The 21116-nt window shown below is 38.5% G+C and overlaps 1 protein-coding gene across 3 annotated transcripts in view; it reads left to right on the forward strand.

Annotated features, from left to right (window-relative positions):
* Positions 1-20896, forward strand: part of tmem132e (transmembrane protein 132E) — a 1017037-nt gene extending 996141 nt beyond the window's left edge. For all 3 annotated transcript variants that reach the window (XM_062048945.1, XM_062048944.1, XM_062048943.1), the window contains exons 8-9: positions 4775-4969; positions 15995-20896. In XM_062048945.1, coding sequence (XP_061904929.1) covers positions 4775-4969; positions 15995-17074 — 1275 coding nt within the window. In that variant the 3' untranslated portion in view covers positions 17075-20896. The remainder of the gene's footprint in view (positions 1-4774; positions 4970-15994) is intronic.
* The last annotated feature ends 220 nt before the right edge of the window (positions 20897-21116 follow it).

Genomic DNA, 21116 nt, shown 5'->3' on the forward strand with positions numbered 1-21116 from the left:
TATAAAATTTTGAGGAAAAGTTGTATAATTAACAGAAATAAGTCGCTGTTTTGTGAGTAAATTGGTTGTATTATAAAAATAAAAAAACATGATATTGCTAAAGTTATAGAAGAGAAAAAATCTATTTTTTACCGTTTCTAATATATTGCCATGTTATACTTGTAGTATCGCCAGAAAAAGCCATTTTGCAAAAATAAAAGTTGAAAATATTATGAGAATAAAGGATGTCAAATTTTGAGGAAAAGTTGTATAATTAACAGAAATAAGTCGCTCTTTTGTGAGAGTAAATTGGTTGTATTATAAAAATAAAAAAAACATGATATTGCTAAAGTTATAAAAGAGAAAAAATGTATTTTTTTTTACCAATAAATGTATAATTTTTTGTTAAAAAAAAAAATAATAATGCTAATATTTTTAGTAAAAAGTTGCAAATTGTGAAAATGAATTTGTAATATTACTGTGAAACAGTTTAGCTACACTGTTCAAATAAATGTATTGTATTACCACAGGGTAAAATTGGAATTCAACAGGATAAAATAAGCATAACATTGCCAGAATAAACAGGGAGAAATAATGACAAAAAATTTAAATGGCAAAAAGATGGGGGACAGCATGGCTTGGTTGGATCCCCGGCTTCCACCATCCTAGTCACATCCGTTGTGTCCTTGAGCAAGACACTTCACCCTTGCTCCTGATGGGTTGTGGTTAGGGCCTTGCATGGCAGCTCCCGCCATCAGTGTGTGAATGTATGGGTGAATGTGGAAATAGTGTCAAAGCGCTTTGAGTACCTTGAAGGTAGAAAAGCGCTATACAAGTATATGCCCATTTACCAACTCATTTTACAACAATAAATAATGGGAAAAAACAGTGGTGATCATTTAAAAAAGTTCAAACTGGTAGCTAGAATTTGAGAAATGATTTGTTACTGTATATTACAAGAAATAATGTTGCTTATTGCGAGTATACAATCACAAATATGACAAGGGGAAAATACATTGAATTTAATGAAGGGGGGAAAGGCAGATTATTGCTCGACTCCACTGAAAGAAAATTAATAATTAAAAGAAAAGTGATGGTAAACGTTTAAAAACAAATTTGAAAATTGTGAGAATAAATTTGGAATATTCGAACAAAAAACAAATACAATTTGTATGTGAAAAATAATGCTGAATATCGCTAGAATAGACAGGATGAAAAAAAAACTTTATTATGAGGAGAAAATACTATAATATTGCTAGAGTAAATAGGAGATATTATTTTTTAAACAAAATTATTATAATATTACTTTAAAAAAGTGATGGTAATATTTTAAGAAAAGAGTGGAAAATTGTGTAAATGAACTTGTAATATTGCAGAGATAAACATTGTAAATAAATAAATAAATGTGTTTGATTATTAGATTCAAATGTGTAATTTAACCAATGAAAAATAGTATAATATTGCCAGAATAAAGAGGAATAAATGATTAATTTTACAACAATAAATATATAATTTTATGTTGTGAACAAAGATGCATGCTTGCACATGAGGAGGAGACAATTAATAGTACCAGAAAGCATTTTCTTAAAACCCATTTTTATTCACTGGCTTTTAACCCAGCATGAGACTTTAAACTGTTTTTAACTTTTAACTTTTTTAACTGCTTTTTATCTAACAAAATTGTTCTTAGGGTAATTTTGTATTTGCTTTTTTAATGTGTATTTTACTTCTGTTTTAAATTTTATTTTTTAGTCTGTCCTTTGCCTTTATTTCTTTGTGGTGTACAGCCCTTTGTTTTTCAACTGTGGTTGTTTTTAAAGGGCTTTATAAATAAAGTTGGTATGGTATGGTATGGTATGGTATTTTGAAATGTATTGTAATATTATATTTTTAGTATCAACAAAACAGGTCCATGTATAAGAATAAAAGTTGTAAAAAAAAATAAATAATTTAATGTCATAAGATAATATGAGAATAAAGTCTCAAAAAAAGATTAAAATGTCAAAAAGTTTGAAGAGTTAAATTGCGAGAACAAATAAGTAATGAGTGAATTGTGAAAACACAGCTGTGACACTAAATTAATAATATTACCAGAAAAAATTGCCTAACAATGCTGGAGTTAAAGAGGAAATATAATACATTTTTCAACAACAAATGTATAATTTATATAATAGTCAAATCTGTGTTAGCGGCCACCTGTCTATGGTGGTCACATGTCGATAATGTATTCATCATTTTATGTAAACGGAGTGTTTTTAATAGTTTGAGAAAACATTTGTTACTGTCACCAAAAAATGTGTATAACATCCCAGTGTTGTTAAGAGAAAAGGTTACAGTTTTGTGTGATCAAGTGTTTTCACAGCATAAATCTGTTTAAGTCATAATTTTCCATGAATAACTTCTTGATATTAAACCTCATACTGGTTGTAGTATTACTGGGAAAATGTTTTTTTTCAATTACACAAATAAAATGGTAATTTATATATTTTTTTTAAATCTGCATTTCAACAAAAAATAAATGTGTGATGAACGGTGTGAATTTGATAAGATTAGAGTAATAATATTAGTAGACTAAAATATTTATGTGATTAGTCTTTTTTTAAAGCCATAATATTACGAGGAAAAAAACGTCACAATAAAAGGTTTTACTTTAATGGGCAAACAAAGTGTAATATTACAACAAAGTCACATATACAACCACAAAAAAGTTGCAATTTTTTAGAATTAAAAATCCATAATTTTATTGGAATACATTTGTATATTATTGTATTATGAGGTATAATGTCTGGAATTTTAAATTCAGAATTTCACCATTAAAATTATGACACAAAAGCTGTAATTACGTGATGAAAAAAAATATAAAGAGGAAAAAAAGTGTATATATTGCCAGAATAGACAAGACAAGAAATAGTTGTACAATATAAATTAATTCATAATTAATTTAAGTAAATGGAGGGTTTTTAACAGTTTGAGAAAACATTTGTTACTGTCACCAAAAATAATTGTAATATCCCACTGTTGTTAAAAGAAAAGTTTACAGTTTTGTGTGATAAAGTGTTTTCACAGCATAAATCTGTTTATGATGGGGAGAAGTCATTATTTTACATGAATAACCTCTAAATATTACGGGGGACATCATACTGGTTGTATTATTACTGGGAAAAGGTTGTTTTTTAAATTATACAAATAAAACTTTATGTATTTTTTTAAATCTGCGTTTTATCAAAATAAATGATGTGATGAATGGTGTGACATTTATAAGATTACAGTAATAATATTAGTAGAGTAACATATTTGTGATTTGTCTTTTTTAAAGCCATCATATTACGAGGAAAAAAAACGTCACAATGAAAGGTTTTACTTTTATGGGCAAAAAAGGGTGTAATATTACAACGTAGTCACATATATGACCAGAAAAAAGTTTAAATTTTTTATCATTTAAAATCCACAATTTTATTGGAATACATTTGTATATTATTGTATTATGAGGTCTAATAGCTGGAAATTAAATTCAGAATTTCTCCATTAAAATTATGACACAAAAGCTGTAATTACGTGATGGGAAAAAAATATTTTTGAGGAAAAAATCGAGCAAAAATGTATATTTATTATTATTATTTTTATTTTTATTTTTTAAGAATTAAGTTAAATGTCAAAAAATAGGTTGCAGTTTTACAAGAATAAATGCATGGTATACAGTATGAGCAAAAAAAAACAAAAAAAAAGAACACAAAAAACGTCACAATGAAAGGTTTTACTTTTATGAGCAAAAAAGGTGTAATATTACAACATAGTCACATATGTGACCAGAAAAAAACCCATAATTTTATTGGAATACATTTGTATATTATTGTATTATGAGGTCTAATATCTGGAAATTAAATTCAGAATTTCCCCATTAAAATTATGACACAAAAGCTGTAATTACGTGATGAAAAAAAAATATTTTTGAGGAAAAAAAACTAAATTTTGTAGTAATATTAACAAGCAATATTTTATATTTATTATATATATTTGTTTTTAAATAATTAAGTTAAATGTCAAAAAGGTTGCAGTTTTACAAGAATAAATGCATGATATCCAGTATGAGCAAAAAAAAAACAAAAAAAAAGAACATAAAAAACGTCACAATGAAAGGTTTGCAATTTTTTATCATTGAACATCCATAATTTTATTTAAATACATTTGTATATTATTGTATTATGAGGTCTAATATCTGGAAATTAAATTCAGAATTTCTCCTTTAAAATTATTACGTGCTGAAAAAAAAAATATTTTTGAGGAAAAAACCTAAATATTATAGTAATATTAACAAGCAATAATTTATATTTATTATTTATATATATTTTTTAAAGAATTCAGTTAAATGTCAAGAAAAAGGTTGCACTTTTACAAGAATAAATGCATGATATCCAGTACGAGCAAAAAGAAAGACCATGTGTATGGCAAAAATATTGTTTCATAGGGTGAAAAAGTTCAGCTGGTGGTGTCAAAAGGTCCAAGTGGCCGTCAGCCGTCTCAGTTTGTGCGGAGACAGGTGTGACAGCTCCTATCTGGAAATGGTTTCTTCTGACTGCACCTTTCTCTTGTTGTTTGCTCCTCGCTATGATGGACAGAGTGTTGACACGCGGATGAACGACAACAAAAATACGCTTTAATCCAAAATGCTCACAGGCTTTATGAGCTTCACAGAAGACAATAAAGCTGTTGTCCATCTCTGCGCCCACGCTGCGTCCCTCATGTGGAGAGACAATAAAAGCGCCTCTTTTTCTTTTTATGTCCTCCCCTCCTGCAGGTGGACTCTCCGCTGGCTGTGGACGCCGTGCTGGGACAGACGGCCTTCTCTGTCACGGACGACAAGGTTTCCATCACCGAGCTCCGCGTCCACGCCGTTTCGGGCCTGACCCTGACGCTGCAGCCCAGCCCGGGCAACAGCCACACCATGGTTGCCAAGGCGACGGGTCTGCAGACGCTCACCGCTCCCAAACAGGTATGGAGGATGACTGACAGGAAGCAAGTTTTGTTGGTTTTTCTCGACATGCACCATGATTGAACAATATTTGATGCTGTCATGGTTGGATTGTTTTCATGTACACTATTCTCCAGAAAGTACGAGAACTAAGAATGATTTATTCCCTAACATTAGAATTTTTTTCCCCTCCATAAAAGATTAGAATATTTCAGTTTTATTTTTCCAACATTGCAACTTTTTTACATTAAATATTGGCTTATTTGTTAATCCTGTTAAACTTTAACTGTGGCCCTCCAATAAATAAAAAAGAAAAACACCTGAATCAGAAACCCAGGTTACGGCCACAGGAGTAATAAATGCTGACTTAACAGAGTCTCGGCAAAAATAAAGTCCTACTTTTGTGAGGAAAGGGAGATCAAATTGTTGTTTTTTTAGGGCCGTACAAACGATTAAAATATGTTGACGCGATTTGTTCATCGTTAACTCAAAATTAATCGTGATTAATCGCAGATAAATATAAATGTTCATCATTAATAAGTGTACTCTAGACAGATCGTTTTCAAGTTTTAATCCCATGACTGGACAATTTGCTTTAATAAACTCTTTTTTTTAAAAAACAGTATGCCTTTTCAAACAGCTCGACACAAAATGGACATAAATACGCTTTCAAAAAGAATTTTAAAAAATTACCCGCAGTCTGTTGGTGTCTTGCCTGATTTTGGATTTTGTAGGAATACAGATGTGTATTCCTGCTGTAGGAGCACTTGCATTCAGAGGAGGAGCTACACTTCCATGTTTAGATAGCAGTTTCAAGCATTAATAACACAAAATGTGGATTGTTACGATCATGATTTGATCGTCAAAGATGTTTGGTAATGTCTAATGTGATATTTTTACCTGAAAAAAATGCTTCTGATATGCTGTACACTGCGTGTTGAACAAATAAATCATATTTGTTTTGCTGCATGACAATGTCTTAACCTTCTCTATTTATTAATGAAATGTAATATTCAGCCTGTTAAACATTCTGTAATTGTCCCGTAGCTAAGTTAGCTTCAATGGCCTCGTTAGCAACAGCATTGCTAGACTTCGACAGGCGGCACAGCATTAACCGTGTGGTTACAGGTCCAGTGTTTGGTTCGGTGTCTCCTGATAGTAGTATTGTTGATCTTCGGTCTATCCTTCCAGTCAGGGGCTTATTTCTTTTGTTTCTATCTGCATTTAAGCACGACGCTATCACGTTAGCGCCGTAGCTAAAGTGCTTCACCGATGTATTGTCGTGGAGATAAAAGTCACTGTGAATGTCCATTTCGCGTTCTCGACTCTCATTTTCAAGAGGATATAGTATCCGAGGTGGTTTAAAATACAAATCCGTGATCCACAATAGAAAAAGGAGAAAGTGTGGAATCCAATGAGCCCTTTTACCTAAGTTACGGTCAGAGCGAAAAAAGATACGTTCTGCACTGCACTCTAGTCCTTCACTCTCACGTTCCACATCCACGAATCTTTCATCCTGGCTCAAATTAATGGGGTAATCGTCGCTTTCTCGGTCCGAATCGCTCTCGCTGCTGGTGTAAACAATGGGGAAATGTGAGGAGCCTTTCAACCTGTGACGTCACGCTACTTCCGGTACAGGCAAGGCTTTTTTTTATCAGCGACCAAAAGTTGCGAACTTTATCGTCGATGTTCTCTACTAAATCCTTTCAGCAAAAATATGGCAATATCGACAAATGATCGAGTATGACACATAGAATGGATCTGCTATCCCCGTTTAAATTTTAAAAAATCATTTCAGTAGGCCTTTAAAGAATATCCTGTATCGTGTAGTGAACTGTAATTACCCAATGTGGGCTGCAGAGGGCAGTGGCAGGCATGCCTGCAGTATTAGACATATTCTCAGTGGTAGCAAAGAAGGGGATGAGAAAGTGTTCGAGGAGCCATTGTGTGTTTGTGTGTGTCTCGCTTCTGTCCATTTAAGTCGACAGTGCTATTGGAGAACATAAATAAAAGGCTGACTTGCTCATATTGCCGCCGCTATGACAATACACTTTATTTCAATCTGCCAGAAAACATGTATTTAGGTCGAAATATCACAGAATAACATTACAAAACATCTTTGACAAAGCATGATCGCATTGTAAGACTATTTTCGTTGTTTTGTTGGTTAGACCGGATGTGATGCATAGCGCTATTATTGTGAAGCCGGAGGTAAGTGATTGGTATGAGAAAAGACTTGACATATTTAGACAAAAGTCTCCGATAAAAGTGACTTTAGACTTCCTCGCTACCGTCATTTTTTTCTACTGAGCTTTTATTCCATCTTAATAAAGCAGTTTGAGTAACAATCTACATTTTATACTATTAATGCGCTCAAGTGTAATATAAACACAGAGGTAAAGCCTCATCTCTCTACAAGAGGCAAAGCGCGCCAGCAGCGTTCGATCCAATGATTGAATGTAAAATTGTCTTGTCTTGTCCTTAGAACGACTCGTCATGGCTTTGGACCTGGGGCTTCTATGTCTCGCCTGGTTTGTGCATTTCTCTTCGCTATGGTCCCGATTGTGATTCCACAGTAACTGGACGCCATTGCATTTCCTCAATTTACGGAACGGGCCGAGGGTCATAAAGGAGTCAGGACGTTAATTGCACGTTCAAAAAATGATCGCTGTTCAAGGAACCTATAGTTAACCCGTTATCGCGTCAACTTTGACAGCCCTAGTTTGTTTTTTTTAGAAAAAAAAAAATTAAATTAGAACCGTACGAGAAATTGTACTATGAGAAATACTATTACAACAAAAAACGAGGACATACAAATTTGTTAAACTGCAAGAGTAAAGTTGTTTGAATTTAGGAAAAACAGTATTGCCAAAATAATACAAACATTTGAAATGATATTAATAATTTGTTTAAATTTTTTTTTTAAAATATTATCGTATTACCGAAATGAAATGAAACGTACACTTTATGAGCGTAAATAATTCATAAATAAATGAATAAATAAATCATATTTTTATAATATAAAAGGAAATAAAAAAAAGTTGTTTATCACAGTAAGGAATGTTTTTTATATTATAATGTATAACATATTAAATTTAAGTTTGTATACATAGTCAAAATATAAAGCTATAGCGTTTTTAAAAATATATATTAATTGATTTACCCTTACTGGAATAAAATCTATTTTGTCCATTGAGAGTCAGCCAATAAGAGTGCAGGAAGGCAGGACTTGATCGGAAACCAAAGTCATAGCGAGAGGAGCAATACATGCTGACTGATCAAAATCTTGGCATCATAATATTTTTTTAAAGTAAAAAAAAAAAACATTTTACAGAAATAAGGTCTTAATTTTATGAAGAAAAGTGCACCATGTGAAGAATACAAACCAGTAATGCAATGTGAACAACAGCATAATAGTTAGAGACAAAGTTGTATTATGAGATTTAATTTTAACAAGAAAACATTAGGAAGTCACAATATTGCAAGAATAAAGTTGTAATATCGAGAGGAAAAATAGAATAGGAAATTAGGAAAAAAAGTCAAAATAATACAATTTGAAATAATAAATTGTTATAATATTTTTAAAAATTGAATCATGTTACCAAAATAAAAATGTAATTAAACTTCAATTTTATGAGAGTAAATAATAAACAAATCAATAAATACCCCATACATTTCTTAAAAAAGGGGATAGAAAAAAAGATGTGTATACCAAGAGGAAACATGTGAATATTCTGATGTATGAAGTTCTAAAAATGTGTATAAATATGTAAATAGAGTACAAATATTGAACAATAGTCTTTAAAAATACATATATTAATTTATTCACCCTCGCTGCAATGATCTTGTTCGTTCATGAAGAGCCAGGAAGGCAAGACTTAAAGGAAAACATGCTGACTTAACAGAATTTTTGCAGAAGAATAAAAACAATAATGCAAACCTTGCAACTTTATGTGAACAAAATCGTAACAGTATGAGACTAAAAAATATTTTTTTAAAAAGTGACAATATTGCCAGAATAAAGTTGACGTTTAATGGGGAAAAATCCTTTATGAGACAGTCGTATTTACGGAATAAAAAATGCCATAAAAGTGGATTTTTCCGAGAATGTCGCGATGGTTTCTCTGAGGAAGCAGATGTCGAACACAATTGGGGAACATCAGCTCCTCTGATATCAAAAACCAGCTGCCATGCGTCCGTGTTCCCCGCCGAGAACACGTGTTGTTTTGTCGCTGTCAAACCCCCCCCCCCCCCACACCCCCACTTGTCAGACCTTCATGTCGCCCCAGCGAGCCTCCCCACAAGTGGCGTGTCATCGTGCCACGCGCCGTGTAAGATTCAAAGCGTGTCGTCGACCTGCCAGCGAGTGAACGTCGGCAAAGGTAACGTGCGGTTCAGCTCGTCGCTTTGCCGTCATGAAGGCGGCTTGCTTTTCGACACGTGTCGCCACGGTAACGCGCCACGTCGGCCTAACCTTTTGTGAGGATGGAGACGGGATTAGAGTCGCAACAGTTTGGGGGTTTCGCCGCTTAATTCCAGAACAACTCTTTGACGTTCCTTTGATGAGAAACTTTTCCAGTGCTTGGGACCTTTGGAACTTTTCCACTGACGCAATCAGGTACTAGCAGGTACCATATCTGGTATCTGATCAGAAATGGTAAACTTACGCGATTTTCTCGCTGCCCTCAGTCTCCTTTTGGATAAAATTGCTCTAGAGACCCTCATTTTTCTCTAATGTTGTCTTTGGTTAGCGTGTCTCCCATTGACTGATGCGTTCAAAGTGGCGGAGGTTTTGCAGTTATTTTTCTAAATTATGCGATTTTCTCGCTGCCCTCAGTCTCCTTTTGGATAAAATTGCTCTAGAGACCCTCATTTTTCTCCAATGTTGTCTTTGGTTAGCGTGTCTCCCATTGACTGATGTGTCAAAGAGGCGGAGGTTTTGCAGGTTTTTCCCTAACTTGTGCGATTTTCTCGCTGCCCTCAGTCTCCTTTTGGATAAAATTGCTCTAGAGACCCTCATTTTTCTCCAATGTTGTCTTTGGTTAGCGTGTCTCCCATTGACTGATGTGTCAAAGTGGCGGAGGTTTTGCAGTTATTTTTCTAAATTATGCGATTTTCTCGCTGCCCTCAGTCTCCTTTTGGATAAAATTGCTCTAGAGACCCTCATTTTTCTCTAATGTTGTCTTTGGTTAGCGTGTCTCCCATTGACTGATGTGTCAAAGAGGCGGAGGTTTTGCAGGTTTTTCCCTAACTTGTGCGATTTTCTCGCTGCCCTCAGTCTCCTTTTGGATAAAATTGCTCTAGAGACCCTCATTTTTCTCCAATGTTGTCTTTGGTTAGCGTGTCTCCCATTGACTGATGTGTCAAAGAGGCGGAGGTTTTGCAGGTTTTTCCCTAACTTGTGCGATTTTCTCGCTGCCCTCAGTCTCCTTTTGGATAAAATTGCTCTAGAGACCCTCATTTTTCTCTAATGTTGTCTTTGGTTAGCGTGTCTCCCATTGACTGATATGTCAAAGAGGCGGAGGTTTTGCAGGTTTTTCCCTAACTTGTGCGATTTTCTCGCTGCCCTCAGTCTCCTTTTGGATAAAATTGCTCTAGAGACCCTCATTTTTCTCCAATGTTGTCTTTGGTTAGTGTGTCTCCCATTGACTGATGCGTTCAAAGCGGCGGAGGTTTTGCAGTTATTTTTCTAAATTATGCGATTTTCTCGCTGCCCTCAGTCTCCTTTTGGATAAAATAGCTCTAGAGACCCTCGTTTTTCTCCAACGTTGTCTTTGGTTAGTGTGTCTCCCATTGACTGATGCGCTCAAAGTGGCGGAGGTGTTGCATTTTTTTTCTAACTTATGCGATTTTCTCGCTGCCCTCAGTCTCCTTTTGGATTAAATTGTTCTAGAGATCCTCCTTTTTCTCCAATGCTGTCGTTGGTTAGGGTGTCTCCCATCGACTGATGCGTTCAAAGGGGCGGAGGTTTTGCAGTTTTTTTCTCACTTACGCGATTTTCTCGCTGCCCTCAGTCTCCTTTTGGATAAAATTGCTCTAGAGACCCTCATTTTTCTCCAATGTTGTCTTTGGTTAGCGTGTCTTCCATTGACTGATGCGTTCAAAGCGGCGGAGGTTTTGCAGTTATTTTTCTAAATTATGCGATTTTCTCGCTGCCCTCAGTCTCCTTTTGGATAAAATAGCTCTAGAGACCCTCGTTTTTCTCCAACGTTGTCTTTGGTTAGTGTGTCTCCCATTGACTGATGCGCTCAAAGGGGCGGAGGTGTTGCATTTTTTTTCTAACTTATGCGATTTTCTCGCTGCCCTCAGTCTCCTTTTGGATTAAATTGTTCTAGAGACCCTCCTTTTTCTCCAATGCTGTCGTTGGTTAGGGTGTCTCCCATCGACTGATGCGTTCAAAGTGGCGGAGGTTTTGCAGTTTTTTTCTCACTTACGCGATTTTCTCGCTGCCCTCAGTCTCCTTTTGGATAAAATTGCTCTAGAGACCCTCATTTTTCTCCAATGTTGTCTTTGGTTAGCGTGTCTTCCATTGACTGATGCGTTCAAAGCGGCGGAGGTTTTGCAGTTATTTTTCTAAATTACGCGATTTTCTCGCTGCCCTCAGTCTCCTCTTGGATGAAATTGTTCTAGAGACCCTAATTTTTCTCCAATGTTGTCTTTGGTTAGCGTGTCTCCCATTGACTGATGCGTTCAAAGCGGCGGAGGTTTTGCAGTTATTTTTCTAAATTATGCGATTTTCTCGCTGCCCTCAGTCTCCTGTTGGATAAAATTGTTCTAGAGACCCTAATTTTTCTCCAATGTTGTCTTTGGTTAGCGTGTCTCCCATCGATTGATGCGTTCAAAGGGGCGGAGGTTTTGCAGTTTTTTTCTAACTTATGCAATTTTCTCACTGCCCTCAGTCTCCTTTTGGATATAATTGTTCTAGAGACCCTCCTTTTTCTCCAATGTTGTCTTTGGTTAGCTTGTCTCCCATTGACTGATGCGTTCAAAGTGGCAGAGGTTTTGCAGTTTTTTTCTCACTTACGCGATTTTCTCGCTGCCCTCAGTCTCCTTTTGGATAAAATTGCTCTAGAGACCCTCATTTTTCTCCAATGTTGTCTTTGGTCAGCATGTCTCCCATCAACTGATGTGTCAAAGAGGTGGAGGTTTTGCAGGTTTTTTCTAACTAGTGCGATTTTCTCGCTGCTCTCAGTCTCCTTTTGGATAAAATTGATCTAGGGACACAAATTGTTCTCCAATGTTGTCTTTGGTTAGCATGTCTCCCATTGATTGATGCGTTCAAAGGGGCGGAGGTTTTGCCGTTTTTTTCTAACTTATGCAATTTCCTCGCTGCCCTCAGTGTCCTCTTGGATAAAATTGTTCTAGAGACCCTCATTTTTCTCCAATGTTGTCTTTGCTTAGTGTGTCTCCTATTGACTGATGCGTTCAAAGGGGCGCAGGTGTTGCATTTTTTTTCTAACTTATGCGATTTTCTCGCTGCCCTCGGATAAAATTGCTCTAGAGACTCTTATTTTTCTCCAATGTTGTCTTTGGTTAGCGTGTCTCCCACCGACTGGTGTGTCAAAGAGGCGGAGGTTTTGCAGGTTTTTTCTAACTTGTGCGATTTTCTCGCTGCCCTCAGTCTCCTCTTGGATAAAGTTGCTCTAGATACACTAATTTTTCTCCAATGTTGTCTTTGGTTAGCGTGTCTCCCATCAACTGATGCGTTCAAAGGGGCGGGTGTTTTGCAAGTTTTTTCCAACCTAGGCAAGTTTTTCCGCTGCCCTCAGTCTCCTCATGGATGAAATTGTTCCCGAGACCCCCATTTTTCTCCAATGTTGTCTTTGGTTAGTGTGTCTCCCATCAACTGATGCGTTCAAAGGGGTGGAGGTTTTGCAGGTTTTTTTCCAACTTATGCAATTTTCTCAATGCATTAGTCTCCTCTTGGATAAAATTGCTCTAGAGACCCTCATTCTTCTCCAATGTTGTCTTTCGTTAGCGTGTCTCCCATTGACTGATGCATTCAAAGGGGCGGAGGTTTTGTTACTGTTAATTACAAGAAAAACAAAGATGCTATATTGTGAGTATAAATTCACAATTATGACAAGAGGAAAATTTTAAAAATGTGAGAATGCATTTGTAATGTTACAACAAAACCTATGCGATTTTCTAAAGGCCCTCAGTCTCCTCTCAGATAAAATTGGTTACCATGACGTCTCGAGAGCCTTTTATCTTCTTCATTGTTCTTGTTTGTGAGTTTGTCTCCTATTGACTGATGCATTCAAAGTGGCTTTCTTTGCTGCCCTCAGTCATCTCTTGGATAAAATTGCTATGGAGACCCTTTATGTTGTTTTTTGTCAACATGTCTCCCATCGGCCGATGCCTTCAGGGTTTCTGCAGTTCTCCACAGACTGAGGCATTTACAGATACATGTTCTCACTGCCCTCAGTCTCCTCTGAGATGAAATTTCTCTCTTTCAGTGTTTTGTGTTAGCATGCCTCCCATCCACTGATGCCTTCAACAATGTGGAGGTTTTGACATTTCTGCAAACCTTGGCCCTGGAGACCCTCATTCTCCCCTAATGTTGTGTTTTGTCAGCTTGTCTCTTATCGACTGATGCCTTGAACGTGGCAGGGTTTTTGCAGTTTTTCCGCAAACGTGTAAAGCTAGATTTTCTTGCTGCCTTCAGTCTCCTCTTTGATAAAAATTGCTCTGAAGACCTTCATTCTTCTCCAATGTTTTTTTTTGTTAGCGCGTCGACCGATGTGTTTAACAGGGCGCAGGTTTTGCAGGTGTTTTTTTTCAAACCAGTGTGATTTTCTCACTGCCCTCAGTCTCCTCTCAGATAAAATGGGTCACCATAACGTCTATCTTGAGACCCTGGTTCTTCTCTATTCTTCTTGTTTGTCAGTGTGTCTGCTATGGACCGATTTGTTCAAAGTGTGGGACGCTAAAGCTAGTATCGCTCTGTTTTCTCGCTGCCTTCAGTGTTTTCTCAATAAAAATGGTCTTCTTACCATCATGTGGTCCTCGTTCTCCATTTTTGTAGTTTGTTCGCATGTGCTCAACACGGTGGGGTTCTCACAGTTTCCTTAATATTGTGTTTTGTCACCTTGTCTCTTATCAACTGATGCCTTCAACGTGGCAGGGTTTTTTTGCAGTTTTTCTCCAAACTGAAGCGAGTAAAGTTAAATTTTCTCACTGCCGCCCTCAGTCTCCACTTGGATAAAATTGCTCTAGAGACCCTCATTCTTCTCCAATGTTGTTTTTGTTAGCTTGTCGACTGATGCGTTTAACTGGGCGGAGGTTTTGCAGGTGTTTTTTTATTTTTTCAAACCAGTGTGATTTTCTCACTGCCCTCAGTCTCCTCTCAGATAGATGGGGTCTCCATAACGTCTATTTCGAGAGCCTGGTTCTTCTCTATTGTTTTTGTTTGTTAGCGTGTCTGCTATTGACCAATTTGTTCAAAGTGTGGGACGCTCAAGCTAGTAGCGCTCTGTTTTCTCACTGTGTTTTCTCAATAAAAATGGTCTTCTTACCATCATGGGGCCCTCGTTCTCCATTTTTGTAGTGTGTTCGCATGTGCTCAACACGGTGGGGTTCTCACAGTTTCCTTAATATTTTGTTTTGTCAGCTTGTCTCTTATCAACTGATGCCTTCAACAAGGCAGGGTTTTTGCAGTTTTTCTCCAAACTGAAGCGAGTAAAGCTCGATTTTCTTGCTGCCGCCCTCAGTCTCTTTCTGGATAAAAATCCTTTTGAGACCCTCATTTTTCTCCAGTGTTGTTTTTTGTTAGCGCATCGACTGATGCGTTCAACAGGGTCGAGGTTTCGCAGGGTTTTTGTTTTTTTCAAACCAATGTGATTTTCTCACTGCCCTCAGTCTCCTCGGGTCAAATGTGTCACCATAACGTCTATCTGGAGACCCTGGTTCTCCTCCATTGTTCTTGTTTGTTAGCGTGTCTGCTATAGACCGATTCGTTCAAAGTGTGGGACGCTAAAGCTAGTAGCGCTCTGTTTTCTCGCTGCCGTCAGTGTTTTCTCAATAAAAATGGTCTTCTTACCATCATGGGGTCCTCGTTCTCCATTTTTGTAGTTTGTTCGCATGTGCTCGACACGGTGGGGTTTTCACAGTTTCCTTAATATTGTGTGTTGTCAGCTTGTCTCTTATCAACTGATGCCTTCAACGTGGCAGGGTTTTTTTTGCAGTTTTTCTCCAAACTGAAGCGAGTAAAGTTCAATTTTCTCACTGCCGCCCTCAGTCTCCAATTGGATAAAATTGCTCTAGAGACCCTCATTCTTCTCCAATGTTGTTTTTGTTAGCTTGTCGACTGATGCGTCTTTTTTTTTTCAAACCAGTGTGATTTTCTCACTGCCCTCAGTCTCCTCTCAGATAAATGGGGTCTCCATATCGTCTATTTCGAGAGCCTGGTTCTTCTCCATTCTTCTTGTTTGTTAGCGTGTCTACTATGGACCGATTCGTTCAAAGTGTGTGACGCTCTATCTAGTAGCGCTCTGTTTTCTCACTGCCTTCAGTGTTATTTCAATAAAAATGGTCTTCTTACCAATCATGGGGCCCTCGTTCTCCATTTTTGTAGTTTGTTCGCATGTGCTCAACACGGTGGGGTTCTCCCAGTTTCCTTAATATTGTGTTTTGTCAGCTTGTCTCTTATCAACTGCCTTCAACATGACAAGTTTTTTGCAGTTTTTCTTCAAAGCTCGATTTTCTCGCTGTCGCCCTCAGTCTCCTCTTGGATAAAATTCCTTTTGAGACCCTTATTTTGTGTTGTTTTTGTTAGCGCGTCGAGGTTTTTTTTCTTTTTTCAAACCAGTGCGATTTTCTCACTGCCCTCAGTCTCCTCTCAAAAAAATTGGGTCTCCATTACGTCTATCTCGAGTGGGGTTTTCACAGTTTCTTGCACTAGCAGCTCCGATGTGATCAAAAGTAGGTTTGTAGAGGATAAGTGTGTCTTATTTTTGACCTGAATGAATCGCCGGCAGTTAAATGATAAATGATAAATGACGTTAAACGCAATCTGATCTTGTTTTGTGTCTCCTTCGCCGACAGGAGGCCAGTCTGTCCGTCTGGATGTTCTTCAGCGACAACACGGCCGCCACGCTGACTTACTTCGATCCCAAAGACTACAACTTCAACGCCTCCTCGCTGGACGACAAGGTGGCGTCGGTGTCCCAGGAGCCCCAGCAGCGTTGGCCCGTGGTGGTGGCGGAAGGCGAGGGCTCCGGCGAGGTGGTGCGCGTGGAGATGACCATCGGCGAGGCCTGCCAGAAGACCAAGCGCAAGAGCGTCATCGCCTCGGCCGGCGTCCACGTCAAGGTCCGCTTCGGCCCGGAGGACGACTCCGAAGAGGAGGTGACCACCGAGGGGGAGGCGGAGTCGGCCCCCGTTACCCGGCGCCCCATCCTGGATCCCAACGTAAGCGGGCGGATTCACGAGACGTCCAACGAGCAGCCCGCCAGCGTTCCCATCGATTACACCAACTTCCCCACCATCAGCAACCAGGAGCCGCCCACTGAGATGGACGAGGAGGAAGAGGACGAGGACGACGACTTCGTACACTCGCGTCGCAACATGACCGACCTGGAGATCGGCATGTACGCCCTCCTGGGCGTCTTCTGCCTCGCCATCTTGGTCTTCCTCATCAACTGCATCGTCTTCGTGCTCAAGTACCGCCACAAGCGGATCCCCCCGGAAGGCCAGGCCAACATGGACCACTCCCACCACTGGGTCTTCCTGGGCAACGGCCAGCCGCTGCGGGCGCAGTGCGACCTGTCGCCGCAGCAGGCGGAGAGCCCCGGCAACCCCCTGGAGGGCGTCCAGACCTGCTGCCACGGCGACCACCACAGCAGCGGCAGCTCCCAGACCAGCGTGCAGAGCCAGGTGCACGGGCGCGGCGACGGCAGCTCCGGCGGCTCCACCAAGGAGAACGGCGAGGACGCCAGCTCGCCCACGTCCAAGCGCAAGCGGGTCAAGTTCACCACCTTCACCACGCTGCCCACCGAGGACCTGCCCTACAACTCCATCCCCGTCGCCGACGAGGAGGACATCCAGTGGGTGTGCCAGGACATGGGCTTCCAGGACCCCGAGGAACTGCACGACTACATGCGCAGAATAAAAGAAATCGCCTGAGAGCCGAGGCGCCGCGCTCTGCTTTTTACCCCTTCTCCCCCCTTCCCCCTCCGCCCCCCCCTCCCGCCGCAGTGGAAGACGAAAAACCTTTCACGGACTCGGTAAGTTTTGCTTTGTTCCGTTCGTTTTTTTGCACAGTGCTGTGATCTTCGACACGCTCACACTCGCCACTGAGGAGCAACAAAAAAAAAAAAAAAAGAAATTATATTTAAAAAAAAGGAAGTGAGGACGCAGAAGGAAGCCAAAGACGGACGATCTTGAAGATCTAAGCCAGGCGCTCGCTTCTTTGGGCTTCAGTGGAAGTGGACGCGAGCAAAGAGGCCTTTGATGAACACTACAGAAACACTCTCATTAAAGGCTAAACTTCTTTATTCGATTTTTTTTTTTTTTTTTTTTTTTTGCCAAAGTAGGTAAAAGAGTCAACGGCGGTACTTTTCCGTCATCGTCCTTTTGTGTCAGCTGCACAGATATCATTTGTACTCATCGCTTACATTTTTCTACACGCCGCCGCACTCCTTCCACTCGTCACTCCTACAACGGTACGTACGGTAGGGAAGGGGTCATACGGCCACATTTCTGGGAGGCAATGCAGTCTGCTGAAAATGGTGGGAAGTGCCACTCCCAAGTTGGAAACGCCACAAAACGCATTGTAAGATACTCAACACAATGTGGATAGTGCAACCCTCTCTCCACACACACACACACAATTTGTCACGTTTCACGTGTCAGGTCAACCGTGGCATATGAATCCCTTTCCTACTGGCCCCAGGACAGTTCCGATGCCTTACAAACACACACACACACAGGTCACGGCGCACCGGTAGCGCGTGTGTGCGTGTAGCGTCTTACCCCGTAGCAAGCAGCTCTGTGCGTGGCGAGGATCTTTGCATGGACGGCGTCACTTACGACTATTATTTATTGTTATTATTATGATTATGATTATTGCCATTTTCTTCACCCAAATTTGTAAATGTGGTAAGAATATACTCATGCATTATGCGCATGCCATGAAGATGTCACATACATGCAAACATTCCTCTCTGCTGTGTATATATCGACATATATACAGAAATACAGTATATCTAAGACAGCTGCTTGCACTGACAAAAAAGCGCCATGAAAATTGTAGCTGTTTATTTTATATTTTTTATTAATTTTTATTTTTTTTTAAAGAACTGTTTGACTGTTTTTTTCCCATCCCCCGAAAATTTTTTCTAATGTCAGCGTTAATCCCCAAGAAGGCCAGCGGAGAGACGTAGTGTGTGTTGGTGTTTTTGGTCGTCATCTTTTGTCGTTTTTTTTTTTTACAAAGTATTCGGATGCAAACGACAGACGTGTGTCGTGTAATCCTGGGTGAAATGTAATCCCCGAGTACAAACAGCAACCTGAGTGATGATGTCATCTGGGTGACCTGGGTAATGTGCAAGCTAGGTTGTGTGCCGTCGCACATGTCACTAATAATCTTGGTGACGTTTTCAAAAAAAATGTTGTGTATTTGGTACTTTTAGAGTGACAGACCGAATTCCGCCTGTACTACCGGGTAGCGAGTCACGGACAAATTTACAGTGCCATAGAGCGTCGCGCCCGTTTGGCATACCAGTCGGCACCGACTCAAACACTTGGCAGGGAAACGAGCACTCAAAACAGACTCAGTCGGATTGCTTCAGGTGTCAAAGTCAAGGCCCAGGGGCCACATCTGGCCCGCTGTATCATATGGAATTAATTAATTAATTAATTAATAAGTGTCTTTTCTCACTAAATGTAGCCGACTATTCATTCTTTTTCTCACTAAATGTAGTCGACTATTCATTCTGACAGAAAAAGAATACATGTAATGCATGCCATTTTTTTTTAATCTTTTGAAATTGATCCAAAATTGCAACAAATATTATGTTATCCTACATTCCTAAAAAAAAAGGTTTTGTTCAAATCAAAATAAGTACTTAGATATCTGCTTGAGTCACGATTTTAAAACAATTTATTCCTTCAAAAAAATATATTTTACGATAAAAACATTTTTAATGTTTTTTTATTTATTTATTAATCAGTCCAACAAAATAATACACACTTTTTATTTTTTTATTTTTAATTTTTTATTAACCAGTCCAACAAAATAATACACAATCATACCATAATAATACAATTCCAATTCCAGAACCAAACCCAGCCCAGCAACATTCAGAATAGCAATCAACAGAGCAATTGAGAATGGAAATGGCAAAATGGCTTATTAATAAAAACTTAATTAAAAAAAAAAAAAAAAAAAAAAAACCTGTGGCAATACACCGTAAAAACAAAAAAAAGGAGATTTTACAATCAAGACATTAATACTAATAATTTTATTTTCATTTTTATGCTGTAAAGAAAAACATTGTACATTTTACGGTAAAATTTTGGCTACTGAGCTGTGAGGTTTGTTTTTCTTTACTGTAAAATCTACAGATTAGTTTACAGTGTACGTAAAATATATATATACAATTAATAAATAATTGTATAATGACATCATAAGACAATTTATATGTTAGTTTCCATGCCAACCAAGCAAGTATGCCTGATAGAAAACGATCAAAAGTGAGGCTGCTTTTTTCAAAATGGCTTGATGCTAATTTACTAACTAGCGTTAGCGATCTTACGACACTTCCAAATTTGGCGACGAAAACTACATCTTAAAAGCACATTACAATCAAAACAGCTGGTGTGTACAATACTTATAGTACGAACACTTTTTAGGGATCAACAAAAGATAAAACTGGCACATTCCACTATAGGGCAAAGACATTATTCTTATTTTGTGTGTGTTTTTATTTTACTAAACCAATAATAAAACAACACATCATAGGAAAGCAATTTGTTGACACACTTTCGTATCTTCTGCGGTTTTTGGAGACATGAATGTGAGTCAAAGATCCTCTATATGACAGTACGCTCGATGCTGCGTAATTTGTAACATGGAATCCCCGTGAAAACAACATAGGAAATATGGCCATGACGTCATCCGGGTTGCACCTAACTTGGTTTGCACATCGTCCAGGTGGAGTGTAAAACGGCCGCCTATGTAAAACATAAGTTACAAATGACATGTTCTACTGTAACGTTTCATCTGGACTACATGTCATCTGTCGTTTAAATAATCTGTATTGGGTGTTATCCCTGTGGATTTATCTCAGGTTGCTGAGGACATTTCGAAATAACACGGCTTCGGAAAGCCAGCAAAATAAATACACGACAAAATTGCTAAATTGTGCTTTTAATCGCCGTTGCGCTCCGTATTCTTCAGTTGTGAGCTGAGAGCGTTTTGAAGGTTCTTTAATATCCTTTTTTTTTATTCCACACACCATGAGACAAAACTGTTGTTTTTTAGACCGCTTTAAGGGCTTGGGTAAGTCTCAAGGCGGACTGGGACACCGTCTTCGTGCTGAGAAAGAACCACATTTTGGTCTCTGTTGCACCTGTGGATTCTTTAAAGACCCAATCCAGATTTGTTGAAGCAAAAACAAGCTCTGCATTTTTGCTCTTTAAAAATCGGCTCTATTTGATTTGAAGGACAACACGTCCATTTCATTTAGTCCGGAAAGCTCTTTTCCCCGACAAACATGCGCCCTGAGAGCGCCTGACCTCCACCAAATCCAATTTAAAAAAAAACAGCCATTTTTTACATTTAATGGATCGGCTCTCGCTTTTTGTCGACCACGGCAGCTTTTCAATAAACTTTGCTGCAAGAACTATAAATAAATAACCAAACTGCTTTTTTTTTTTTTTTTTTTTCAAAAACACAAACATGTACAGTCACGGTCAAAAGTTTACGTACACTTGTAAAGAAAATAACGTCATGGCTGTCTTGAGTTTCCAATCATTTCTACAACTCTTGTTTTTTTTTGTGTGATAGAGTGATGGGAGCACATAAAAACATTCATGAAGTTTGGTTCTTTTATGAATTTATTATGGTGTCTACTGAAAATGTGAGCAAATCTGCTGGGTCAAAAGTATACATACAGCAATGTTAATATTTGCTTACATGTCCCTTGGCAAGTTTCACTGCAAT

The sequence above is a fragment of the Entelurus aequoreus genome, linkage group LG05 (genome assembly GCF_033978785.1).
Source record: "Entelurus aequoreus isolate RoL-2023_Sb linkage group LG05, RoL_Eaeq_v1.1, whole genome shotgun sequence".
NCBI classification, from domain to species: Eukaryota; Metazoa; Chordata; class Actinopteri; order Syngnathiformes; family Syngnathidae; genus Entelurus; species Entelurus aequoreus.